Source organism: Vidua macroura, chromosome 25 (assembly GCF_024509145.1).
Source record: "Vidua macroura isolate BioBank_ID:100142 chromosome 25, ASM2450914v1, whole genome shotgun sequence".
Taxonomy (NCBI): domain Eukaryota; kingdom Metazoa; phylum Chordata; class Aves; order Passeriformes; family Viduidae; genus Vidua; species Vidua macroura.
This window is the reverse complement of record NC_071595.1, coordinates 936,446-964,328: the sequence shown is the minus strand read 5'-3', so window position 1 is coordinate 964,328 and position 27,883 is coordinate 936,446. Positions and strand designations below refer to the sequence as shown.

At 41.2% G+C, this 27,883-nt stretch overlaps 1 protein-coding gene across 2 annotated transcripts; it reads left to right on the top strand.

Moving 5' to 3' along the window:
• The first annotated feature begins 127 nt into the window (after positions 1 to 127).
• Positions 128 to 27,632, top strand: ZMYM4 (zinc finger MYM-type containing 4). 2 transcript variants are annotated; one of them, XM_053998819.1, is made up of 28 exons: positions 128 to 165; positions 564 to 680; positions 2,633 to 2,700; positions 3,267 to 3,437; positions 6,145 to 6,223; positions 6,919 to 7,171; positions 7,748 to 7,922; positions 8,032 to 8,244; positions 10,217 to 10,367; positions 11,036 to 11,151; positions 11,270 to 11,542; positions 12,038 to 12,188; positions 12,450 to 12,622; positions 12,720 to 12,870; positions 13,938 to 14,078; positions 14,370 to 14,407; positions 15,590 to 15,734; positions 15,911 to 16,032; positions 16,377 to 16,548; positions 17,136 to 17,189; positions 17,305 to 17,484; positions 18,006 to 18,100; positions 18,232 to 18,403; positions 20,059 to 20,210; positions 21,509 to 21,620; positions 22,673 to 22,921; positions 23,783 to 23,912; positions 25,833 to 27,632. In XM_053998819.1, the coding sequence occupies exons 2-28, from the start codon at positions 587 to 589 to the stop codon at positions 26,038 to 26,040; spliced, it is 4,038 nt and encodes a 1,345-aa protein (XP_053854794.1). In that variant the 5' UTR covers positions 128 to 165; positions 564 to 586; the 3' UTR covers positions 26,041 to 27,632. The 2 variants fall into 2 exon arrangements, with proteins under 2 accessions (XP_053854794.1, XP_053854792.1); XM_053998817.1 differs by lacking the exon at positions 13,938 to 14,078 and having other exon boundaries at positions 564 to 1,091.
• Positions 27,633 to 27,883: the final 251 nt, after the last annotated feature.

Here is a 27,883-nt window from a genome sequence, read left to right as displayed (position 1 = left end):
GGGGCAAGGAAGGAAGGAGGAGGAGGAATTGTGATCCTTCCGCTTGGTTTTGATCAGATACTTTTTAGCAAAGTACATGGCAGCTGACCAAGACAATGACACAGTGCTTTCCTTTTTTACAGTTTGAAGATAAATCTGATGCGGTATTTGATATTACAGAAAAATGTAAGTATTTCTATTTATTCTCTAATGTCATAGTTTCACAAAGCCTTTCTTGGAAGTGTCATTGCTGCTGAACAAGACTGTCTTGCCCTCGTCCCAGCCCTTCCTGCTCATTCCCTCCTGCATTGCCTTCTCCACAAGTGCTACAAGTGAGGTGAATGGAAATGAATGTTTTTTCTTTCTTTGGTTAGTTTTACTCAGTTCAGCTTCTGCTTCAGAGTGGTGAGGGCGACTGAACCATTTCTATGTCAGCAATGTTTTCACAGTAATGTTGGCCCAAGAAGGCTGAGAATATTCAAGGAATTGCAGCATCAGCCAGATTAGGACACTCACACTTCTCCTTTGTTACACATGAAATAGGTCAATTTTCTGACAGTTCACTGGGATTTTTTTCCCCCTAGGTGGTGAAATTCTGGATGCAGAGATGTCTGAGGACGCTGACCACAACTTAACACCGGCCCTCGACAGCTTGTCTTATGGAGTACCGAATCGAGCAGGACCTGAGAATTCACTGCAGGGTGATGATCATGATTATTTTCTGAACTCTGGGGATCTTGCAGGCATACCTGTTGTTGGGAGTGACAACGAAGATGATCAGAATTTCACTCCAAAAGACACTCTTTCTGCAGCAATTCATGATGAAGATCATCTGGAAGAGGGCAAGAGAGTTCCAGATCATGAACTGGACAGTGAAAAAGAAATTCAGGTTCAGAATGCAATCCAGAAGGATCTCACTTCCCCCTTTGAGCAGGGCCCTGTATTTAAATCACTTCGAAAAGATTTTAGCATAACACGAGATAATGGCAAAGAGACTTTTTCAGCAAAGGACAAGAATAGAGAAGGACATTTTCAAGAACGTGAAAAACGCTTGGAAAAAATCCCTAAAGATATGGATTCTAGATTGAAAAGCAGTTTTCTTGACAAAGCAGGTAACTGTTGACATAATAGACCTGGCTGCCCAGCAAAGAGGAAGAAAGAGCTAGAGAGAAATCAGCAATAGGGCTAATTATTAAAAACATCACCTTGTTGAAGAGAGCAGGCAGAGCTGTGTGTAGGGGAGCATTTTATGAAGAGCCCTGAAATCCAATGAACTCTTGTGTTAGGAGAAGGATTTGCAAAGGGCTTGGCAGTGTCAGGGAGGTCTCGTCCTCCACAGCTTGTTACAGAGCCTCAACATGTGCTTTGTTGTTGTGGTTTCCTAAACCAAGCTGCGTGACAATTCAAGCTTCCTTTTGGTTTTTCTCACTGTTTTTTATAGACCATAGAGCTTCTTAAAAGACAAGGTGATAAAGTTTAGGTTAAGTTGATGGCCAGTAAAGATTTTTCGAGCAAAGCACCAATTCTTCACTAATGCCTAGGCATTTAAAGCAGTATGGATTTGATAGTATCAGGGAAAGGCTTGTTAGAAAGGAGTTAGTGTCTGCAGGAACTAAGCCAGAACATAGCTTGAAATCTGCTTTTCCTGGGAGACTGCTCCCCTTCTTCCTCAAATACTTGTGTCTTGGACTTCATCCAGCCAACATGGAGAGAACCAAAGAAGCCTAAAATCCCTTTCTCATTTGACAGTCTCCATAATCTTGCTGCCTACACACTTATTTTTGTCTTTCCAAGCTCTTGAAAGTTACAGCAGAACAGTGAATGAAGGAGTTAAGAATAACCAAGCAGGAACACATGGTTTAATCTTATTCAGCAGAGGGAGGGTGAGCCAGCACGTGAGGGACTCCTGGCTGCTTGTTCACATTCACAGCTTACAGTTCTGAGGTTTAAACTTTATATGTTCAGCAGCAGCATCTTAAAATCAGTGCTTCCAGGTGGCACCGATGATAGAGAAGCAATAAAGATATCTTTTAAAATAAAGCAAAGTTACAGATGTACCTCTACTTTTACCTTCAGCTAGAAATCAAGGGAAGAATGTTTCTGTACATAAGATGTATTTCAGAAAGTTGTAAATACCTACAGTTAAAAGATCAGGTAAAGTAGTCAGTAGTTGAAACCAGAATGATAAATGCTCATGGTAGAATCCAGTATCTAGGCAAATCCAAAATTTTTAAATAATACATTCTAAAAAAGCAGAAGATGCTATTTCCTGAGAAGAGGGGAAAAGCAAAAGATCAGAAAGCAAAGAAAAGGCTGGAAGATGTTGCTCTGAAAAGTATTTTGTGATTTAAATGTCAAAACAGGGGAGTTCAGAACCTGCTGAGGTGTGGAAAATCCTGAATGAAGAATTTGCGTCGGAAGCTTGCAACTATTTTGCTGGAATGGGAAAATAATGATCCAATTGAATAATTTAAAAAGAGTCAATTCTCTTTAGGGATTACCACCTTACCTACAGGGAGGAGAAAGGGAGTAGTTTAATAGTGGTGAGGTGCTGTCAGACACGGGTTGGGGAGCAGGATGAGACTCTGATAGTTTTAAAGGAAATGCATTGGAACCTGTATTCATTTCTATTTAATGTATATGTTTTCCTCAGTTCATAATCAAGTAGAAGAAACATTACGGACGCAGTTAGCGCCACAAACTCCAGAAACTAACTTCAGGGTAAGCTATAGATCTTTCAACCACTTTTGCAAGTGCAGCGATATGCTGGAATAATTCAAAATACGTATTTTGTATTTGAGTGTAAATTTGAGTGTTAAGGAAACTGATCTTCTGACTCTTAGACATCTTTGCTACTTAAACAGTACATATAATTTTGTAAAAATTTCCTGAGCCTCTCTTTGGATTGAGGATTCTTTTGGTAGCCACTTTCCTGTTCAGCATGGTTGGAGTGACCGGTGAGCCGAACCTACAGCTGGATGCATCCACCTGACCTGCTGCCTTTTTTCCACATGAGCCAGGGAACAGCTGTATCCACAAGAGACACTCCCAAACAACCAACTTACAGAGCTGGGTGTCTTCTGCTTTGGCCAGAGGAGTGGAAAGCATTGGGGGTGGGATGAGAGAGGGGGCTGCAGGGAGGTTGAGGCAGCAGCTGCTGCCCAGCATTTCTCCCACCTTGGCAGGACCCAAATCTCTTGGTCTGCAACACAAACTCCCCTTGGCAGCAGCCCAACTCCTCATGGCAGATGCAGGAGGGTGAATTCTTTTTCATATTATTGTTTCAGGAGTCTAGCTACCTATTTTCTAGTAAGGAATCTATTGGACAAGAGCTGGGGAATTCCTTTGCACCAAATATTAGAATTAAGAAGGAGCCTTTGGATGACGAATATGCTAAAGCTATGGCCCCACAGCAGGGACTATTAGACAAAATTAAAGATGAACCTGGTAATTCTGAGGTAAGTTTCCCATTGCATTTCTCATTTTGGTCTGACAGCTGACCGCTTAAGCTGAACAAAAATTCAGCCATTTATTTGGTTTGTTGACCGAAATTTAACTTGAAGAACATAGTTTAGTAGAAGGATTTTTCCCTCTTACACTACTATGAAACCCACCCCCCCTCAACTTTTTGATGTCTTGTTACCTTGTCTCTGAAAATGTTTTTCTTTTCAGTTAGAAACAAAGCCCAGTGCTCTAAAACTTCTATAACTAAATCTGTGGCAACATAGACACTTTATCTAACTAGGAAATAAACCGTAAATCACATTTTGTTAAATAACTTATGAGTGGTCACAATTAGAGATATGAATTAAAGCAGCTATTGCTGCTACGTCCCTCTTAAAAGCTGCCTTTGCAAGCACAGTAGTTTGTTCTTGTTTTAAATGAACACTTAAAGGACTTAGCAAAATATTTAAGTACTTACACATCAGTGAAGTCAATTTAAGTGTATGTTTAAGTGACTTTCTCATTCAAGACTGACACTTTTTATGATGATGCAGGTAAAAAACTCAGTAACTGCAACCTGGAGAAGGTCTGACCTATGGATTGAGCAGTGCTGGGGCCAGGGTTGCTGAGCTCCAGCCAATCTCTGTGCCACTGGTTTGCTGTGTGACACCAGGGGAACGAGCTGTGCTGCAATTCCTGTCTCTGCACTGCTCATATCTAGGTTACATACCAGATTTTATATGTTAAAGGTGTGCAAGACTTCCCAAAATGATGCATCCCTTTGCACCAACATGGGAGTGTTGGTGTTCTTGTGCAGGTGTTAGTTTTTGGCATCAGTCTTTGTCCTTCTGCTGAACCTCCTCTGCTCTCCGGGCCTGTCTTCCCAGCACTTTTTCTTCTTTTCCCATAATACTCTCAATTTAAGAAGTAAAATATTTGCAACTTGAGATTTTACTGTCCTTCTGATTTGTTCAGTCTCTGTGGGATTGTTTGGGTTTATTTTTCCTTGAACCTGTAGAATGTCAAACCACGTGTAGATTAGTTAAATCTGTCTCTTCTTTTGTCCTCCCAAGATGGCATCTGCTGTGTGGATTTGTGTGGAATGCAAGGCGAGATGTCTGTGGTTATCAAAGATCATATTAATAAGTAAAAATGAAGACTTGAAGAATTTAAATGTCAAATATCGTATGGTTCAAAAAATTCCTTCCTGGAGTAAAATCCTGTGATTATCAACTCTGCCTGATACTGGAAAAGTAGGAGAACTGAGTTCATTTTGTTTTGCTTTAGATTGGAATTACTATGGGGGGGATTTTATGGATTTTTTTTTTATATTTCCTGAAAGATAAGAGCATTTCTTGCTGTAACCAATAGTTGGAGCTGAAGGTTTTTGGCTTTCAGCACTGTTATGCTGCTGTGAAACTGCTTGATCATGCACAGTTGATGTCAGGATTTGCCTCCATTTCTTTTCCTACTTTTGACTAATGATACAATTGCAGTTAAAGTGCTTAAATAACTGTATGTCTGCAAATGATTATTTTTTAAATGGTAGTAATAATAAAAATGGTGCTTAAGAATCTCATCACAGCATGCCCATACCCAGCTTCAAGCTTCTCTGAGATTTGATTGTTTCAGTCTGATGCTTCACATGGTCAAGGAATACCATTGCCTGTCTCCTGGGAAACACGTTGAGAGATAGTTTAGTTGTCTAGATTAGAAATTCCCAATTTTCCCACAGGAGTGAGAGGATTGCTCAGTTTGAGCATGTGCTCAGTGGACGTTGTTGTGGGTTTTTGGGAGCTGGTGGAAGCTGGGGGAGCATCTCACTGCCACTGGGAAAGGGAGAGCTTCCTTTTGCTTAGTGATTCTGAATTGGTTTCCTTGGCAGCCAGGCAGCAGCTGTGAATTTAGCTCAGTCATAACATGACATCAAGCCTCACTACTCCCAAACTGTAAGTAGGCTAAATCTTATCATCTCTGTAGTTCCAAGAGATTATGTTATTCAGCCTATTAAAATGTACATGTGGAGTGTTCCAAGCTGCTTTCTGGCTCAGATTTCCAGGGAGAGCAGGGGCAGGAAGCGTGCTGTCAGTGTGAATAGCTGCTGGGGACTTAGCCAGTCATTTATAGCATGTCAGCTATTGCACCAGCAGCTGTCCAGGGATTTTCTCATCCTGTACCAAATGTGAGGTGATTTCCCTCGTGCTGGAGCTGGGACTCTGATGGTCTGGCCCTGGTGGTGCCAGCCTTGGTCTGCTGCAAAGCTTCACCTTAGGCTGCTCCAAGGTCCTAACTCCTGGTTAATGCAGAATGCTCCCCTGCGTGGTCCCAGCTCTATTTCATTGCTATCCTCCTTTATGTGAAGATAAAACTTCTTTCCCAGAACAGGGGCAAGGGCTGCAAAGCACTTCCAGCTGGAAAGATTGAATGGAAAGCAGAGATTTCCTTAAGCTTTGGCTGAATTCTGAGGTGTCTTGGAGTGCAGCTGGAGAGGGGGATGCACCAGGCAGCCCCACCTGTCCATTTGTGTCCCCTCAGGTGTGGTTTGCTGTGGAGCTCTGAGCAGGAGCTGTGTGTGGTGCTCACTTGTCACCCAGCCTTTGGAGCAGGCTTAGGAAACCTACTCTTCCCTGAGGTTCATTGCAGCATTGTGAAAGAATGGAATCATGTTACCTGTTATTACATGTGTGTATTTGTTCTCCTTTTCCTTTCCCTTTGTTTTAGGAGTACGGCCAGCAGCCAAAATCTCAGGAAGGGGAGCTGAAAATCAGTGCTGTATTTTCAGTCAGTGGCAATCCTCTTGGTAAGGAATAGGCAAAACTAATTTCATTTAAATCTGTAAAATGTGTCACCTTTGCAGATAGTCTTGCAGGTCACTCTGCATTTCGTTCGTTGTGTCTGATCCCAGTAGGAATGAAGAACTAGTTTGGTTTGGAAAGAATGAAAATGAGATTATAAAATAATTGTGGTTTTGAGGCATAGGAAAATTGAATGTGAAATGCATAGGAGAACTGAACGTGTTAAATAGTCTTAAGGGAAGATTTAGAACACAAATGTTCCCCTGTAAGGGTGGAGAGACCCTGGCACAGGTTGCCCCAAGCAGCTCTGGCTGCCCCTGAATCCCTGGAAATGTCCAAGGCCAGGTTGGACATTGGGGCTTGGAGCAACTTGGGATAGTGGAAGGTGTCCCTGCCCATGGCAGAGGGTGGAATGGGATGATCTTTAAGGTCTCTTCCCACCTAAACCATTCTATGATTCCATGAAAGGGATGTTAAAAGTGCATTCTCCATCTTCAGAGTGGGTATAAAAATCTGCTATGCAGAAAACCAGCACAGGGCATGTATTTGTGGAGAGTTCATCTGCTATTTGATTCTCCTCTAGACCCTGACAACCCAAATAAAGCCATGAGTCTTGTGCTTGCCCCTGCACACCAGTGAGTTCTTTGTAATGGATCTGTAACACTTACTCTGTGTTTTCTCTGTGTGTTTTTTTTTTTAGTTCCACAGCTGTCATCAGGTTTCCAGCCTGCTGTGGCATCCTCTGGCATGAGTAAAATGCTACCCTCAGTTCCAAGCACAGCTGTTCGGGTTTCCTGTTCTGGCTGTAAAAAAATCCTGCAGAAGGGGCAAACTGCCTACCAGAGGAAAGGCTCAACCCAGCTCTTCTGCTCCACACTGTGCCTCACTGGATACACCATTCCAGCTTCTCGCCCACCAGCTTCTACCAAGAAAACCTGCTCAAGCTGCTCAAAGTAGGACAGTGCTTTCCTTTGTTCTACTAATAATTGATATTCAAGCAGATAATGAAAGGCTTCAGTTCTGTTCTTGTGCCCCTCGCTGTGTCGGAAGCGCTGCTCCTCTTATGCTTTCCTTCAAAAATTGGTGGCTGATGCTGTTCCTTGTTAATTGGTCTGTCTGCTTGCAGTTCCATTTCCTTAATTGGGTTTTATACACACATAGATTTAAAAGCCTCTGTGGTACAGAATGCATCTTCTCTTTTTTTGATTTAAATGAGCCAAATATGAAAAACTGTATTTCAGAGGGTCCCACATCTTCCTGCCATTTCAAAATGTCATTGCACTCTCAAAATTACTAACTAGAGTACATTTTCAAAAAGTATTTTATGCATTATTTCTTCTAAAGAAAAATAGATTTATGAATCCCTAAAATGAAGTAAAACATGAGTGAGTTAATGTATTCAAGGTTTTAATTAAATGGATCCACCCTCTCCTGGAGAATGTTTAGTCTCCAGAATAAGGAAGAACAACAAGTTGACGTGAAACCCACATTAATCCTTTATCTCTGTGTTTGTGTTTCTTTTTCCATAGAGAAATTCTAAACCCAAAGGACGTAATCACTGCCCAGTTTGACAACACAGACTCCAGTAAGGATTTCTGCAGCCAGTCTTGTCTGTCCACATATGAACTGAAAAGGAAGCCCATTGTCACTATCCACACCAACAGCATTTCCAGCAAGTGCAGCATGTGCCAGAAGAATGCAGTGGTAATTTCCATTTTCCTCATTTGAATTTCTTTAGCTCAGCACAACTTGCTGTCTCAGAGATGGACACACATATTCTTCCTGTCCTTGCTGTATATTCCTTTTCTTCCAGATCAGGCACGAGGTGAATTACCAGAACGTGGTGCACAAGCTCTGCAGCGACGCCTGTTTCTCCCAGTTCCGCTCGGCCAACAACCTGACCATGAACTGCTGTGAATACTGTGGAGGATACTGCTACAGTGGCTCTGGCCAGTGTCACATCCTGCAGATAGAGGGACAGTCCAAAAAATTCTGCAGTTCCATATGTATGACAGGTTACAAGCAGGTACATGTGATGGGACGAGGGGGAATGGATTCCCACTGCCAGAGGGCAGGGTTAGCTGGGCTTTGGGAAGAAATTCTTCTCTATAAGGGTGGGCAGGCCCTGGCACAGGTTGTCCAGAGCAGCTGTGGCTGCCCCTGGATCCCTGGAAGTGTCCAAAGCCAGGTTGGACAGGGCTTGGAGCAACCTGGGATAGTGGAAGGTGTGTCTGCACATGGCAGGGAGTGGAACAGGGTGGGCTTTAAGGTCCCTTCCAACCCAAACCATTCTGGGATTCCATGATTCTGTATTTGGACAAAATACTAAAAATAGAATCCATCTAATTTTTAATTTGATTTTAGGTGCTTTAAGAAACACCCAATTTACTGGTTGATTATTTCAGTTGCTGTATTGGTCTAAAGTAACTGCTTTTGTCATTTCAAGAATAACAGAATCATTAAGGTTGGAAAAGCCCTCCAAGTTCATCAAGTCCAACCTTCAACCAAATACCCAATGCCCACTAAACCATATCACAAAGTGTCACAGGTCAAAGTAGGTTTTGAACACTTCCAGGGATGATCATTTGCTGCCTAATCTTTGCCCAAATGTGTTGCTCTGTTTTTTTCTCACCACTGGACCAGCTACCAGAGAATTCCAGTGTGGGAGAAGACACAGTGGGATCCCCCAAGCAGCAGCCTCCTGTGACTATTTTCAGCCTTGAGATGCTCCTTAAAGAGTATTCTTTATTACATTGTAGCCTTTGAATTAAGTGGAAAGGGAAAGTAATAATTAGCTGATAATTATGGTTTTAACTTTTAAACTTTTCATATTTATTTTTGATTATTGAAGACCTGAGCATTTAAGAGAACCTTAATTTATTATAATAGCTCAATTATTGATTGATTTATTGTAATGCAATTACTTTAGGAAAAATTGCCCTCTGATAAAAGAATGGAACTTCATTTTATGACTTGATTCTGCTGTCCCATTATCCAGGCCACTTAGGTCAAAAAAGGCCTAATGAATTTAAAAAAAAAAAAATTATGGTAAATGTATTTCATCCAGAAAATTACCTTCAGAATTAGTTGTCCTCAGAAACAAATCTGGAGATAAAATTAAATAAGCTGGAAAGATTTTCATGCTGCTTTTATATCACACATCAAAACCCCATATGTGATAGTTCTCTTGAAAACAGAGTATGTTCAAAGCTTATAAGATTAAGTCAAATCTCTTTTTAATTGATTTTTAAACAGCATTCAGCTCAATTGCCAGGTACATTCTGATAGTTTCTGGAGACTTGTGGGTGTTTTAAAATCCCTAAAAGCTTGTATTCTGTTCTGTCCTGTGAAGAGCTGGAATAGCTAGTGATAGAACAAAGTGCATTTTTAAGGCTGTCATACTAAAATAATCTGGTGCACTAATTCTCAAAGTTTTTTCCAAACTTAAAGACCTTAAAAAAAAACCTTAAGCACAGAAAATGTGTCTATGAAAATCAGGCTTTTTTCCTGTGTCTCTCTTCAAAAGAAGTTTGTAGACCACACACTGAAAATGGATTATTTCTAGCAGATGGATCTCTTTCCCATTTTGCTATCAAACATCATCAGGGGACCTGCTTCTCCCTGTTCATTGTTTCCTCATCTCTTCACTGGGAATATTGTTTACCTACACAGCTGATGCATTAAAGACCACAACCAAAATGTCAATCCCCTCAGCAAGATGTTGGAAGTTGTCTGCTACAAGGTGCTGATCTGTGCTAGTACCTGCAGGAGTGTTTGCAGTACCCAGACAGCCTGCTACTGGTTCAAGTGGCCTGGGAAGGAGCTCAAATCAGAGCTCAAATCAATGACTCTGCAACATACATAACTCAGCTGTAAAACAAATGCTGTTTCGAGCACACCGGCACATTTTATAAATATTTTATATATTAGTGACAATTTCCAGGTTAATAAAACAATGCCTAGTTTCAAATGAACAAGCAATTTCCCTGTTTTCACAGAAGTCAGCTAAAATTACACCCTGCACACTGTGTAAATCTCTGAGATCTTCAGCTGAGATGGTGGAGGGCGCAAATAACTTGGGGAAGATGGAACTGTTTTGTTCTGTTAACTGTTTGTCAGCCTACAGAGTAAAAATGGTCACTTCTTCAGGTAAGCTTATCCTTTTACTTCTATAGAAACTTCATTTCCTGTGGCTCATATCCCAACTTTCTTTGCCTTGAAAGTTAAGGCTGATATTCTTTTTTTGGGAGGGTGGGAAGTGGCTTCTATTTTTAAGGGAAGTGCTGAGATGGGAGTGAAAGGGCATTCTATTGTAAATAAATGTAGCAGTGACAGTACAGCTATTTCAGTTTTGGTTTTAGGGAGCTCCACACGATAACCAATATTAAATCTATTTTTTTTTTTTTTGCTCTTGGAAGTGCAGCTGGTGGATTTCCCAGCTAGACAAACCTCCTGTGTGGACATGTGCCATGCCACTGCTGGGACTCTCCTGGCCCTTATTCCCTGGGGTGATCAGCTTTATTACCTCTGCCCAATGTTGCGTGGAGCTAGGCAAACATTTTCAGCTATTTTTCATGTGGAAATAGAAAAATGCTTACTGACATCCTAGGGATACTGGGAGATTAATTAAATTTCTGGCAAGCAACAGGCACAGCAGCTGCAGTGTCTGCTTCTGAATCTGTGGAAACGTCGTCTTGGGCTTCTGTCTGTGCCTTGGCTCATCATTCAGACTCTGTTTTTGTATGCACGGTGCAAAATTAGCTGCAATACAACTTGATGTTGCATAAATCACTTTTTCTTCTCTGTTTCACCCTCAGGTGTTCAAGTTCAGTGCAACAGCTGTAAAACCTCAGCAAACCCTCAGTATCACTTGGCTATGTCAGATGGGAGCATACGCAATTTTTGCAGCTACAATTGTGTAGTAGCTTTTCAGGTGTGACATCTAGGATTTCTTCTTAGCTGAATTAACAGAATGCTAAATTGATGGTGGAAATACCCAGGTGCAAGATGTAACCCTGTAAAGTGAAGCCTGTCTATTTGCTTTCCCACAGAATCTGTTCAACAAGCCTGCAGGACTGAACTCCTCAGTGGTGCCCCTGTCTCAGGGCCAGGTCATTGTGAGCATCTCCTCGGGGACAGTGGTCTCAGCCACTGGCACCACCTCCACTGTGTCCCCCAGCTCCACGAGCACCCCAGCTGCAGCAGGGCTCCAGAGGTTGGCTGCCCAGTGCCAGCAGGTCACCTTTACCCGCTCTGTTGTGAAAATCAAGTGTCAGCACTGTAACAGATCATTTGCCACCAAACCAGAACTGCTTGATTACAAGGTAATAAAGATCAGGGCTTTCAATGCTCTTTTTTCACAACAGAAACCCAAAGAAGTGTGGTTTATGTGCACTAGTCTGTCAGTACTGCTTTGTTGCTTGCAAAGACCTGCTGCAAAGGGTTTTGAAATTGATTTGGTTTAACCAATATCAAATTAATACTGATACTATCTCTATGGTCTTAAAACCAGAAAAAAAAAAAAAAAGAACTTCAAAAAAAACCCCAAACCAAACAATTGCCTGTCTAAATAAACACATCCCTGTCTCTTGGACCCAGGGATGTAGCTTTTAATCCAAGGACAAAGCACATTGGTGAGGGCTTTCTGCAAGAAATTTTGCTTTATTATAAAACTAAATGGGGAGACTCATCTGCCAGTGCTCTGTTCTGATTTCTAAGGGTATAAATACTCTTCTGCATTTCTATTAACAATTTAAATGTATTATCTGGGATGTGACTCATTCAAACACTGAAACCAAAATATTCTGGCTGTGTTGCAGGGTAAAATGTTCCAGTTCTGTGGGAAGACCTGCTGTGATGAGTATAAGAAGAAGGGCAATATGACAGCTTTGTGTGAATACTGCAGGTTTGAGAAAATTATCAAGGAGACAGTGAGAGTCTCAGGCATAGAGAGAACATTCTGTAGTGAAGGTAAGAAAGGGCAAAACCCTCTTTCAGAGAAATCAAGTCACAAGTGTTTTGCCTTAAAATTATCAGTAATACTAAAAGAAATCTAATATTTTTAAGTTAGGAATCTGTTTTTTAGGTTTAGGAACACAGAACCCTGTACACACTTTACATTTTAATGGTATGTTTCAAGGAATTATTACAGACATCACTTAGTACAGGAATTAGGAGTGCTGAGGGATTATCATATCGGTATTAAAGAATGTTTTTGTTGTTTTCTTTTAGTTTGTAAACTGCTCTATAAACACGACTTGTCTAAGCGCTGGGGAAACCACTGTAAAATGTGCAGTTACTGTTTACAGACTTCCCCCAAACTGGTCCAGAGTCACTTTGGGGGGAAAACAGAGGAATTTTGCTCAGAGGAGTGCATGTCTAAATTCACGGTTTTGTTTTACCAGGTAAGCTATATTCTCACATCCTCTAGGTTTTTGCACCTATACCCCTTGTTGGTGTTTCCAGATGTGTTCAATTCCTTCCTCACTCTTATTTTCCTAGATGGCAAAGTGTGATGGTTGTAAGAGACAAGGTAAACTCAGCGAGTCCATAAAATGGCAAGGGGAGATGAAGCATTTTTGCAATCTGCTTTGTATTCTGTTGTTCTGTAAACAGCAAGGTGCTCCTGACCCTCCACTCCCAAACAACACAGGTAAAGCAGGCTGGGGATGGTGTTGCCTTTTGATGTGTGGGGGAGTGAGATGGATGTTTATCTGCAAATTCACTCCAGTGAACTCTTTAAGATCTGTCTTCTCCTGGGGAGCTTGTCTGTTGCTGTTGAGTGGGCTCTGGTTTAGATCACTCTTAGTTGAGACCATTTCAGACTTCCATAGGTATGAAATGCAGTTGCTTCATGTACCAAACAAATTTTAGAGAAGATGAAGCAAAAGCACTTGCTTTCAGTCACTTTCATGAAACAAAGGCGGAGTTCATTGGAGTAAAATGTAATGATATCTACTGCAGACATGTTAAATATCTACCCTGTCTTCATAACACCTAGAAGATAGGGTAGAATGTTAATATTCTTTTAACAATCAAGTGGTGAAATTAGTAGATTAATGGTTTTAAATACAGACTCCTATATATGCACTTAAACCAGCCACTTCTGTGCAGTCTGTAGGCATATGAAGACTTCCCATTTCTGTGTCATTAAGTGTTGATTCTTGGGAAGTATCAATCCCAAGGTGTACGAGTGCTGTAGCTGTTCCCTTGTGCAGGTGGAATGGGAATGAGGGTAGGAATGAAGTCCACAGGATTAGGAACTATGAGTTTCTGTAGGGAATGAGACACAAAGAGTTGAAAGGCCCTCAAAGACAGGAACAGAAAGGGAGACAAAAGGCAGGGATATCACTGATCCTAAAGAGGGGCATCATTTCCCACTGAGTGGCTGCAAAAGTAGGATACCCAAAACCAATAAAATATTAACTGGAAGTTTTTAGTGTGCACTAAAGGCCATGTTCAGCTTGGTGCACGTTGTTTCAATTTGGTGCAATCTGCTGCTTACGTTGGTGGGAGCTCTTTTCCCTTCTTGCTTGATTTGCTTGTGGAACTGGCTCCTGCTTAAACCGAAATGCTACAACTTGACACCTACATCCCCTTCTCACACAGCAGCCTCTTTCATCTGGAGACAGATCTGAAGGGTGGGTGTTGTTTCAGAAATGCTTTTTTTCTCAATTATCTTACTGCTTATTCTCATTTTCTTCTGTCCACTGTGTCCAGCAAACCTTTCCATGGCACCAGCCTCCTCCTCAGGCCCTCCTTCTTTAAGAAAGGACTCAACCCCTGTCATAGCAAACGTGGTGTCCCTTGCAAGCACCCCAGCTGCCCAGCCTACTGTTAACTCCAACAATGTTTTACAGGGTAAGGCAGCTGAATACGATGCCTGTACTTTTACATCTCTATTCCTGAACATTTATATTTGCTCAGGGATTTTACTGAGAACAACGGCCACTTCTTCATTATGCTTCACATCGCTGCAGATGATTGCTTTTGTCCTTCCTTTATCTAGGTATAAATAATGACTTAAATTTATGTACATACATCAGGGAATGAGTTTTAATTGGAATTTTTTTTTCTTGACCTTGGCAGAATATGGATTATGGTTCTTGATGATAAGTAGACATGTTATTGTATTGTTTTTTTCCTTCACAGGTGCAGTCCCTACTGTGACAGCAAAAACAATAGGAGATGTAAGTTTTACAAGAGACTTTTTTCAATTTTGCCCAGATTGTATCAATAACAAGTAAAGTATCCAAGAATTTGGCACTATCGTTTTGTAACTAATTTTTGATGAGGATTTAAAAATCATCCAGCTTGCAGATGCTTTTTAAAAAATGGATAGAACTTAGATGCAAAAGTCTTGTGTCCACTGGCAGATTGGATGTGTTAAGGCAAAACTTGTCAGATTGTAACTCTTGAGGTGTCTGTGGTTCCCAAGTAATTCACGTGTGGCTTCTGCACTTGAGGCTGCCTTTTGTGCCCAGAAGTGGGATAGGATAGCAAAAGGACCAGCCTGGGAGGAGGGGACCAGCCTGTGCTGCTGGGACTGACGTGACCAAGCTCCTGCAGCTTCATTTTCCTTCCCCACTCCCTGTCAGTGTGGTAACAGAGCTGTGGGGAGCCACTGTCACCACTTACCTGGGGATAATTCAGAGAGTTCCTATTCCTGAGCTCTTTGAGGTGTGTGGTGTAACATCTTGCAGCTCTCCTAAAATACAGAGATGCTTTTATGTAGCTGTAGGTTCTGGAAGACTGACAGCTTTGCTTTTAGCTGGAGTGTCACTTATGGATTAGAGTATGAGTTTTCCCTCTTGAAACAGATCCTGTTATTTGAATGCATGACTGAAAATTACAGTTAGCAGGACATTAGTACAAGCATGAATAGTCAGTCAGGAAATGATACTGCTGTTGCCAGCATTGCTGTTCATTTTTTACATTTATTTGTTTTCAGTGCTTTCACATTAGTTTACTCAGTTTCATTGGTGTCTGTATCAGCCAGACTTTTAGTCATCAAAAGTATCTTAATATAATTCCTCTTTATATCTCTGCCATCAGTAAAATTCCAAGGTCAAAAGTTTATAGCAGTTATTTGACGACAGAAAACAAATATTCTTGCAGATTTGTTCACTGCACTGTTAACAAAATAAGCTTTATTAGCAAAATTAGCTTTAAACAACATTATTGCTGGATCAAAGTAAATTGAGATGGAGACCAGAAAGCACCAAATAAGCAAGCTTATTTTGCAGTAGTTTTTAAGTGATCATTTTTATCAGCAAATGCAGTTTAAAATTGTTAAGCTTCCCCTAGTATAGAACAAACTCTGGTCTTTCAAACCAATACTGACTCAACCCTCGTTTGTGTTTTCCAAACAGGCAAGTACCCAGACAGATGCCCTAAAGCTCCCATCATCAAAACCACCCAGGCTTCTGAAAAACAAAGCTTTATTGTGTAAGCCAATCACCCAGACTAAGGCCACCTCCTGCAAACCTCACACACAAAACAAAGAATGCCAGACAGGTGGGTGTCTGATCTCCTAGCCCTGTTGGAATGGTCTGTACTGCAGTTGAGAGAGTAATACATGATTTATGTAACAGAGAGTATTTTTGAATGTATTACTAAACCTTAACTAGTTTTCAGGTTGTTGTATGGTATTTTCCAACAATTTTTGGTCTGTTCTGTTTTTGGTATAACAGAAGAAGAAGCACCTGCTCAACCCCAGATCATTGTGGTTCCTGTTCCTGTACCAGTGTTTGTGCCAGTGCCCCTCCACCTCTACACCCAGTACACACCAGTTCCCCTGGGAATGCCAGTACCTGTAAGTTATGCTGCAGTTCACTACAGAAGGCAGTGGTTTGCAGGCTTGTTTTGCATCCAGCACACCCTGCACTGTGTCACTGGGGGCTGTGTCTGGTCGTGCAAGTGGTGTTTGGAGCCCTTGGTGCCATTTCCTTCCTTATTACATCGTATTTGGTTAAACATTATCACACAAAGCTACCAAATTGTAGGGAGAGTACAGAGCTGTCCAGTCTGGAGTTATTTTTAATTTCATTTTAGTAGTCCTAAAAAATACATAAGGTTAAATGGGAAGGACCTCCCTAGTGTATTTGCTGTATCCCTTCACCCCTAAGTATGTTCTGACATTTTCCACATGTTCCATAGGTACCAGTTCCCATGCTCATCCCAACTACCCCGGATAATGCTGATAAGATCATTGAAAATATTCAGGAAAACAAGGAAAAGATTTCCATTAATCCATTTGAAGCTGATCTCCTTCAGATGGCAGAAATGATTGCAGAAGATGCAGAGAGAGAAAAAACACACTCTCATGGTGGTAGGTGGTGGTTTTAAAAAGGATATGAAATGCAGTGAGATGAGGGTCCTCTCACCACAGAAATTTCCCTTTGCCTGATTCTAGATGCTGATTTGACTTGTGGTGACAGGGGCAGGTTACCAGATGTAGAATCCTCCACATCAGTACATCATGTGTTAGAAGGAAGAGTCAAAATCAAGAAGACAGAGCAGCTGCCTTAAAAGAAAATTTTCCTGTCAGGCTTTATGGAGGATTCTTGAAGGATGAGGCAGGGCAGAGTTTGTTAGAGAGTGACCAATCCATGTAATGAAAGTGAAACAAGCTGGAAAGAGATAAACAAAATATCCTACTGGTCTACAGATGACTCAAATAACAAACAGGGAGGGATGGAAGCCTTTGGAAAAGCAAACCTATGTTAGTTGTGATTTCTGCTCCCCTGCAATAGCATAACCAAGTAGAAAGCTGCTAGGAGAGCTCCAGTGGAGGAGAAGGCACAGCATGTGTGTTCATGTTATGACTAACACATAGGTTTTTGCTGTTCAAAGAATTTTGTATTAGTTGTGCAAACTGCCAGTCGTGTAGATACAGATTTCCTTCTTTTTCTAAAGGATCTCAAACATCCGAGCACGAGCTCTTCCTGGACCCCAAGATATTTGAGAAAGGTCAGTCAGATTTCTTTATTTTGCAAATGGATTTTGATCCATTGCATCTTTTCTTGCAAACTCCTGGTTCTGCCTTTCCTGTAGCACATGGTCCCTGTGGTCCCTCTCGTTGCAGACCAGGGCAGCACGTACAGTGGAGATCTGGAATCAGAAGCAGTGTCCACTCCACACAGCTGGGAGGAGGAGTTGAATCACTACGCCTTACGATCCAATGCCCTGCCAGAACCTGATCCAGAACTCAAGCAGTTCTCCAAAACTGATGTGGAACAGGACTTGGAGGCAGATTTCCCATCAGGTCAGTGTCATGTGGAGAAAAACTCGTTGTTTTATAAAACCACACACCATTTTCTGCATGAACATTGTCCCAGCAGCCTGCTTATGTGTTTTCATGTAGTGACAGTGGATGTTTAAAGCTGCAATAGTTGATCACATCTACAAAATAATACTATTTTTAGAATATTACTGCTGCCTTTAAAGACAGCACTCTGCAGAACCCCTGACAGGAGTAGCAGGAAGTTCTTGCTTACCTCCTTTGAATGCATCACTTCTGTATCCCTGGGTATAATCCATGTGGAGTGGCAGCTAAGCTCATGTTTGCCTGAATAAATGCACCCACTGTTTTGTCCTACTGAGAATTTACTATCTTTATACAGCAAGCACACAGATTGCTAACTTAGTCAAATGGCAGGATTACTTGAATATACAGGTGTGATTGTCAGCTGTGAGGTGTTCCATAGTATCTCAGTGACAGTGACACTTCTACCTGGGCTGCTAAATCACGTGATTAAACTCTTCATGGTGTTGATTTGACTTCAGACTCATTTGACCCTCTCAGTAAAGGACCGGGTTTACATTCACGTTCACGGGCAAGACGGAGACACAGGGATGGCTTCCCACAGCCAAAAAGAAGGGTAAGGAAGTACTTCTGGAACACAAACCCCTTACATTTTGAAATAACCACATTATGTACCCTCATCTAACCACCCATGGATGAGGAGCTGATGAAGTGCTGCTTTGTTTGGATGTCTTTGCTTGCCTGTAGGGACGGAAGAAGTCTGTAGTTGCTGTGGAGCCCCGGAGTCTGATGCAGGGCTCCTACCCCGGCTGCTCTGTTTCTGGGATGACCCTCAAATACATGTATGGGGTAAATGCCTGGAAAAACTGGGTCCAATGGAAAAATGCACAGGAGGAACAAGGGGACCTGAAGTTTTCAGGTAAATTTGTCTCTCAGTAGAAACAGAAATACTTAGTTTAAGAGCACTTGGCTTGATTCATTGTTCAAGTAAAAATTAGGATTAGATACCACTGAGTTTTGCAATGCCCATTAATAGAGAACAGATTTTATAGAATTTTGTCTTGCATCTTTCCATGCATATAAAATTCATAGCTATTGCATTCTAAATTCATCTGTTTCCTTTAAAAAAAAGTCTCTAAAGCATTAGAAATCTCCACTTTGCCTTCCTTTGCACGCAGTAGTTCTTCATTTGTAGCACAGATGCTTTATGCAGCTGCAGAGCTTTTCTGAGCTATTATAGAACCATGAAATTACAGATCTATCAGGCCATAATTCTAAGTTGACAACACCAACTTGGCCCCATCCATTTTATCTGTAGCTGGCACATTCCCAAAGTATTTGTTGGTCAGCAGAAATGTGTGCTGTAAAAAAACTGTGTGATCCAACATCAAAATCTTAACACCTCATTTCTAGGCTTCACAGCTGGAAAGAAACATTTCAAGTCTGTCCATTCTGTGCTGCAACCTGCCTGAATCTAACTTTATTGCACCTTATGTCTGTCTCACAGTGGTGATAGATAATGACAATTAAATACAATTTTGTTTATTTTTCCAATGATGAATTATTTTATTTTTTTTTACAAAAGCCCTCCAGAACTGGGATTTGGCAGTGTCTAACTCCCCTTTTCCCTGGTCTCAGATCTTACATCATTGCACTGAGTTTTGTGGGCAAATTTTCAGAATCAAGCCAAGAATTTAAATTAGGAATAGAGTTGAGCCCTTTGGGAGTGGTGGGGAAGAGAGCAAACCATAATAAATACTTCTGCAATTTAAAGAACTAAGCATGGCAGGACTTTGATAAGAAAGACTCGCAAAGGGAAAAACTCTAGTTAGGATGAGATCAGCTTTTTCATCTCTTACTTGGAATTTTTGCTGTCACTCCATGAGAACAGATGGGGTTTATTTCCCAGAAGAGGAACATTCACTTGAGTTACTATGTTTTCTTCTTGAGGCCAAGGAAGTAAATATTACAGTCATTTCCAGGAAACTGTGCCCAGAATGAGTCCCTGCTTATTCCCAAGCAGGCATTTCCTGGTAATTTCATTGCAGATCATTTGATCAATCAATTCCTGCTTGTGCTGCTTCCCTTTCCAAACCCCCTGCACGTCCCATTGAACTCTTCCTTCCTTCTTCCTTTAAGAAGTGGGATATGCTGCACTCAACTCATGGCCAGAAATGCTCAGGGTCTTTCTCTGACTCTGGTGAGCCTCTCACTCCCCTGAGTCCATCTGGAGTGGTGAAACCCATTTGTCAGCCCCAGGCTGCCTTAAACTCATTGCAGCCATTGCTGTCCCAAATTTTGGGTTCAGCAGACTCCCAAACATTTACATGTCTGGCCTCTAAATTCCTGCAGCCTCCACTGTAACATTTATACTGATTGCACATGCAACTGATCTGGGTTTTATTGGCCAAATCATTCAGTTCTCACCAACAGATAGGACGGGGTTCACCCTTTAGTCATACAGGGTAATTAATGTATGAGACAGAAATTTAGGAGTTCTGCCTACATGAAATAATAAGGAATTTGGGAAGAGTTAATGTGCTGCATTTATTTTTCTAATTTCCTCGACCCCAGTTCATCCTGTGAAGCTCAAGGAGGACATTCTCTCATGCACATTTGCTGAGCTGAGTTTTGGCTTGTGCCAGTTTATTCAAGAGGTGCGGAGACCAAACGGAGAAAAATACGACCCTGACAGCATCTTATACTTGTGCCTTGGAATTCAGCAGGTAACTCTGGGACTTAGAGCACTGCTGAGAACATGCAGAACTTGCTCTGGTTACTTATGGGACATCCACAGTTCCACAGAGCAGCTTGGGCTTTAGAGAGGAGGCAAGAATGTCTCTTTTTTGTGTTTCATTGTTTGCCTTAATCCTATATATGACCCATTTTTCTGGGCTTTCTTAAAATCACAGTGACCAAATCCTTCTGTCCTTATAGAAATGTGGTGTTGGGGCTGAGTGTTTCTACCTAGACACAAGTACTTGAATTTGGAACTTTTTTGATAATTTTTCATGTTTAGGAAAGATAGAAAAAGCTTTAGGAAAGCTTTAGATAAGCTCCTCAGAAATCCTTGGTTTAAGATGGAATGGTTTAGATGTAAAATAATTGCACAGTGCTCTTCCAATATATAACTTCATGTGGAAGAGGTTGCCCAGGAAGGATTCTCAGTGCCAAGACAGATACCTGTTGTGTTGGCAATATTTACAGGGAAAATACATTAGGAATAACTGCATTGTAATTAGTGACTACTAAGAATAATGTAGTTATTACCAACCTTGCAGCAGTAGCAGTACAAACCCTGAATAATGCTAATTTGTGGTTAAAACTCAGTGTTCAGTACATTTCTGTTTCCTTTAGAACAGCCTGCTTGATCCTGTTCTGAAACAGTCATTTTGAGATAAAGAGTCAGCAGCTATTTTGACGTAAAACCTATTTAATTAGACATGGAATTATCTTAATTTTTTTTCCTTGCTATGCTTGGACAAAGTGTAGAAAGAGTTAAAATTCAAAGTGCCATTGATAAGTTCTAGGAGTATCAGGGATTATTGACTTACTTATTGATACAAACTCCTGACTTTTAGGAAACTTTTTTAAACTGCTCCTTGAAAAGTTCAAGGAACTTTTCTTCCTTGGTGCTGCAAGTTGAGCAATTTCAGCAGCCCGTGTCTCTTGTCAGGAGGTATTAACATGTAAAGTTCATTTCAACAGAAAAAAATCTCAATTACTATTCTGGTTTTTATAGGCAGACTCTTTCAAAAATATTAAGAGGGAGATGGTTTTGCAGAAGACAGCTCTAGAAGTTGAAATATTAACCATAGTTCTTGCCTAGATATTTCTTTTCATACTGGAGTGGTCCCAGTCCCTGCAGAAAATTTGATTTGCTGTTTTATTGGAGATTTCACCAAAGTGTTTGGCCCTATAAGACACTGGGACATAGGAAAGGAAAAGAATTTGATGTGCTGTATCTTCTCTACAATGTTTTATAATCATAAACTGTTTGTCTTCCTGGTTTTTTCTCTTGTAGTACCTGTTTGAGAATGGTAGAATAGATAACATTTTCACCGAGCCCTATTCCAGGTTTATGATTGAACTTACAAAACTTTTGAAAATCTGGGAACCTACAATTCTTCCAAATGGTAGGACAATTCTCTTGTTTTATGTAGCTGCATGACAAAGCTGTATCATAAATTAATGTTTTCTCAGGGCCAGGAAGAGAATGTGATCTGAGGCTCTCACTACACCATGGATTTTATGTCTGTTTCTACCAGTTATGATTGCACTTAAATGTATCTTTGCCTCTGATCAATCCTTGGAAAGAAAGGATTCCCATTCTGGCACTCAACACATTAGTTTTCTTCTTCCCTCAGGTTTTAGCTCTTTTTTTAAATACAAGTAGCCAGAATTTAATATGTATTTGAGATGAGGTACTGCACAATCTGTGTACAGTTGCACTGATAGTTCCCTATTAGTACTGGAAATACTCCTGGTGAGTTTGGGGATCACATTAGCAAATCATTGGAATCTTGTCTCAGCTCCAAATTAAGATTTCCCAAATTCTGCAGATACTTTTAATTGGTTTTCAAGCCTGATTATGTGGTTTATAGAGCTGGACACCAGCCCTATGAGCACACAACATCTTTAGAGTATCAGTGAAATTTGAATGATGTTGGCAACTCCACAACTGCCTTTTCATTTAGAAAAATGAACTTTTTATTTAATACAGAAATAATCCAATTACCTATAGTTTGCTGCACACAGTGATATTTTTTTACAACAAATTTCTTCTAAGCCCCCACATCTCCCTTCCCTAAATTAGGATAATCACAATGGACTATTTATACATAAAATGGGCCATTTGAAACTCATACTTCATGTTGTAGGAATTACACATTGTTGCAGTTGGCTGACTGTGGTTTAATACAGTGAAATTAGAACTTAGTGAGAATCTGCTGGTGTCTGCAGTTCCTTTTTATCCTTCTCTTCAGGTATTGGAAGATCATGCTGTTGCACAGCTTGGTTCTCCATGCTCCCTCTTATGTTTGCCCATGCACTATTCTGGTTTTATTGGATTACAGTTGATGATAGGTGTGATTTTGATTTGATCTGTGGTTCATAAATAGAGGTTAGCTAAAAGAGGATTTATATGCATAAATAACTATTTTCTTTTTTCTTTGCCCATCCTTTGTAGGTTATATGTTCTCAAGAATTGAAGAGGAACACTTGTGGGAATGTAAGCAGCTGGGTGCATATTCCCCCATCGTTTTGTTGAACACCCTTTTGTTCTTCAACACCAAATACTTCCAACTAAAGAATGTCAGTGAGCACCTGAAACTGTCCTTTGCCCATGTTATGAGGCGCACCCGAACTCTGAAGTATAATACTAAGATGACATATTTACGTTTTTTCCCACCCTTTCAAAAACAAGAGGTAGAATCAGGTGAGTGCTCTCTGATTATTAGTGTTTGGGCAGTCACATTTGTGTGGTCTGAATTACAGAATCAGAGAATTCTGTGATTTTGTATTGTCTGCTTCTCTTTTAAAAAAGACTGGGGAGAAATATGTTATGCAGTAAACAGAGCTAAGCATATGCTGTTATCCTGAATACATTTGCAGTATTTTTCACTGCTTTAAGGAGAAATTCTCAAAGAGCCAAGGCACCCAGGAAAAACTTACAAAGGTGTCACAGATTTGGCTGCAAATTTGTTTAATAGTAGTTCATAACATCTTGCATAAAGCTCTATTAATACTGCAGGAGTTAAAGGCCTTTCCTGAAGTCCTTTTCTCAGCACTTCATAATCTTGGGTTTTGCAGGTCCAAACCTTTATTGTGGCTTTTATAATTCCCATATTTGCCTCTGAGTGCAAGCCCCATATTGTTGCTCTCCACTGGGGCTGCCTGGTCTGTTCCCCACACAGACCCAGGACAAAGACACACAGATTTTTGTTCTCAGTTAATTTTGGCACTTGGGAAAGGGAAGTCTTTGATCCTTTTGGCTTCTTCAGTTCATAGTTCCAGTGCATTACATGAATTCATATTTAATAAGTAGAATTGTATCCTCCATGTTTACCTGCTAGTTCTTGTGGGTTTTCTAGATGAGGAATGGGCTGTGGACCTGGCTTGTAGGATGTGCAGATCACACCAGGTGACCATGTTAGGATGGTGACATGTGACAGAACCGGTTCAAGGAGTGGGTTTGGGTGATGCAGTCACCACGGGGTGCTGGGCTGACACACCAGGCCTTGTTTCTGAAGGTGCTGCTTTTCACTGAACTTCTGTGATGCCATTTTTGTGTATCCAGATAAATTATCAGTAGGCAAAAGGAAACGCAGTGAAGATGAGGAGGTTCCAACAGCAGTGGAAATGGCTGAAAACACAGATAATCCCCTCCGGTGTCCAGTCCGACTTTATGAATTTTACTTATCAAAATGGTAAGTGACAGAACTTGAGTTTTGGTCTGTGTGTAGACTAGAATAGGCATTTGGGCAAGGAGCCCACTCAGACCTTCTGTGCCTGTGCTGTGGTTCCTCTCCCCAGTTCCCAGTCCCTCAGTGGGAGCAGAACAGGAATTCCAACAGCAGCACTGCTGTGAGACCCCCAAACAGTTTTTGTTTTTTTTTGTTTTTTTGTTACTGGTGTTAAGAACAGAGTTACAGAGAGAGATGTATTCTTTAAATAAATAAATTCTTTGATATAAATGTGGGACATTACTACAGAGCCTGTTGCTGTTGAGCAGGACGGGAACAGAGAACTCCAGATCAGAAGGCAAAGAAAATGAGCTCTGATTTATTTCAAATGTACCCCTCTATACACAGAGAACATCGAGAAGACTAATTTCATTGCTCTTAGAGTGAAAACATGTCACACCTTGGTGTGCAGTGAATGACACACAGTGGCAGAACATATCTATAAACATGTGAATAACAAGATAGATTAGAGAATTATTTACATTCTTTCCCAACTGTTTTGCAGGCTCTTGCCTGGTTAGAAAACCTTTCTCTTTCTCTCTGACTGAGCTGAGAATATCCACAAGTGCCCATGGCATTCTCATCTCCCTTAATTCCCATACACCATCCTTGTTGTGAGGAGATTGTAATTAATACCCAAGGAACATTATGTTCCTTGTGAAAGAGTGTAAAGAAGAGTGAATTAGGTAAAACTCCTGATAAATTTTGCCTGCTGAGTTGTGAGATTAACTTCTGTTTAGGAGTTAGGAAGGAGACTATAGCAAGGACAGAGATATAAATAATTTTTCTCTCCTGTTTCTATATAAACTTCAGTTAGATCCTTGAGCAGGTGGAAGATGATGTTCTTCTCTCTTCAAAGGAAAAACACATATAAAATGAAACAGCATCTCATTAGTGTCAGCTGAAACTCAGATAAATCACCCTCAGAAATGTACTGAGCTTACAACCAATATCCCATTACTGAGGCAGAGACAGGCATGCAGCTGTCCAGACTCTTTCTCTCCCTCTTCTTATCTTCCTTGTCTTCACTGGCACATTATTAGAATCTTTTAGTTGTTCTTGGGCTGGGAAAGCATTTTCATGCTCCCCATCATATTTCATAGCTGAGCCTCAGCAGTGGTGCAGGCAACAGGACAAATTCCCTTTGCTATTTTGGTGTGATTATCCCAAAACCAGGCAGGAGGGATCCTGGCTCTAGAGACTTAGAATCCTACCAGAGCCTGAAAGCTGCCTTGGAGTCAGTCAGGCTTTCAAACAGATGGGCTTAGCATTGCAGCATGGCCAGGCAAGCTGGGATTTAGTTTTATTCACTCTTAAACAGCACCTTAGAATCATTTAGGTTCAAAAAACCCTCTAAGCTCATCAAATTCAGCTGTTCCCCCAGCACTGCCAAGGGCACTACAACCCATGTCCCCAAGTGCCACATCCACGTGGCTGTTAAATCCCTCCAGGGACAGGGACTCCACCCCTGCCCTGGGCAGCAGTGCCAGGGCTGGACAACCCTTTCAGTGAAGAAATTTTCATTTATATCCAGTCTAAGCCTTGAGGCCATTTCCACTTGTCCACATTATGCAGCAATTCTGGAATCCCAGAACCAGTTTCACTCAGAGATTGCATGTGAAATGCATTTATCATTCTGCCATTAATTGGATGACACTAAAGAACCTCTGCTGTGAAGAAGTTTACTTTGATTTTCTTTGTTTCTTTATAAGCAACTAATCCTGAGTGACCTGGAAACAACTTAACTGTTCCCTGCTAGGAAGGGGGAGACAGTGTTGCCATGCCAATGTAACTTTGATTTCTTTGCTGACACTCTCTTAAACTTTTGGTAAGATTGTAAATGCAGCCCGACGTTCCTAAACCTTGTTTGCTTTGTGTTGGCAGCTCGGAAAGCGTGAAGCAGAGGAGTGATGTGTTCTACCTGCAGCCCGAGCGCTCCTGTGTTCCCAACAGCCCCATATGGTATTCCACATTGCCAATAGACCCAGGAACCTTGGACATCATGTTAACAAGGATTCTTATGGTGAGGGAGGTACACGAAGAACTTGCCAAAGTCAAATCAGAGGACTCTGATATTGAGTTATCAGACTAACTGCAGTGGGGTATTTTCCTTTGAATACACATCAGAAGCACCAAAATGTGAATACGTCCAGCCTTTGGAAAATGTGTATCAAAAAAAGCCAAGATAATGTCACCTACAGGCAGATTTTGTACCACAGTGGATGTACAAACTGGAACTGGAAGGAAGCAAGCTGTGTAAGCTGCAAGTCCCAACGTCCTGCAGCACCGATCAATGCTCAGAACAAATCCAAGTTGAACTCACCCATTGGATTGGTGCATAAATCCTTTATCTGTTTAGGATTTTTAAAAGTTGTGAGATATTTTTAAGGAAAATGGTTGTGTAAAATCTACCCTCACACTGGTGGGCATGGAGAGCTAGATTGTGGCTCAGGTGACTTCCCAGCCTGCTGGCTGGCAGCCCTTGCTGCCAAGGAACGCGTGGAGATCCTTGAGCTCTTCGAGAGGATACGAGAGAAAGGGGTGAGGTTTAGACAAACAGACACTTCTGTTATAAATACACCTACACCTACACTTTTATAATTATTTTTTTTTTTTTGGAAACTGGGATCAAATGGTAGGAAGGCAGGAGCCACTGGCCATCCCAATGGACAACTCTGGCTGCTGTTAACTGGTCACACGAGGCCGGACTCCAGCTCCCGCTCCGGGTTCGCGCCAGCTCTAGCTGTGTTGGAAGAGGTGCTGTAGGTCAAACTTCCGAGTGACCTTTGGGGAATGTCCAGGAGGGGATGTCCTGGGCTCTGTGCAGAATTCCTTTCCCAGCCCAGTAGCTCTGCAGTCTGTCCATATAACCCAGCAAATACTGTGGTGCACGGAAAGTTTATTTCCCTTAAGGCAGCTTTCCTTTCTCCTCTTTCCCTACTCCTATGGTTTTGATTATTTTGTAAAGCAAATCTAGAGAGGGCTTTGTCATTTCAAACAGGAATACACACACACTCTTTCTCTTTCCACCTTTGCAACATGGGCAGTGTTGTACAAAGGATGCAGTATTACTTCTGACAACAGAACTGTGGTAGAAAATGACCATGTGTGTTTTTATCCCGCCCCACCCAAAGAGATTTAGTCATAGTGTTGGAAATTGAAAGAGATTTTTTTTTTTAAGGCTTGGCTGTTACTGAGTCTTTTGGAAGAGAAAAGCTCCCATGTGGTGTTTGGAGGACAGGACTTTATCAGATACTGTCTGTATCTCTGTTTTCTCAAGCTCAAGGTGTGTGTTTCTGGTGACCAGTGGTCACAAATTCATTGGAAACCCAAGCTATTTTTGAAGAGGAGAATTGTATTGTTTTTATCTAGCTCTGGTCAGTTATCCATCTTCTGTAACAAGGGTCTGATATTTGAGCTTGTCACTAAAATTTCAAGAGATGAAAATCAACAGCCTTGAATAATATTTCAGGTTTTTGTTTTGTTTTGGTTGGTTGGTTTTTTTTATTATTATTTTTTTAGCAGTTACAAAAGTAATTTAACAAAAATAAAATCAGAAAGTAGTCTATTGACGTTGTGTACTCGGTAGTCCTGTCCCTGCCTGTAACAGATTTCACTGATGTATTTTTTAATACAGAAAATTATGTGAAAAGTAAAACCTGCCCCTGATTCTGTCTGACCAAAGCCCATCTGTGTCTGTCATTTCTGAGCAAAGGTTCTGCTTTCTCCATGGCCTGGCATTCCCAGGGGAGATGTTTTGGCCACTCCTCAGCACAGGGATGCTCCTGCAGGCTCAATTCTTGCTCCATGAACACCAACCTGCCCCTCCCCATTGTTACATTGAATAGTGAAATTGCAGGCAGAGTGGATTGGATTGGGAAGCTTCAGGGAAAAGAAAATCATGCTGGAAAGATCAGTTTTGTAGGGGATTAAGA

Bases quoted from the DNA above. Each gene is read 5' to 3' on its own strand.
- ZMYM4 (XM_053998817.1), top strand. From the start codon at position 587: ATGTCTGAGGACGCTGACCACAACTTAACACCGGCCCTCGACAGCTTG. The intron at 16,033-16,376 runs GTAAGTTATGCT...CATGTTCCATAG, and splicing joins CCCTGGGAATGCCAGTACCT to GTACCAGTTCCCATGCTCAT. The intron at 20,211-21,508 runs GTAACTCTGGGA...TTTCTCTTGTAG, and splicing joins TGTGCCTTGGAATTCAGCAG to TACCTGTTTGAGAATGGTAG.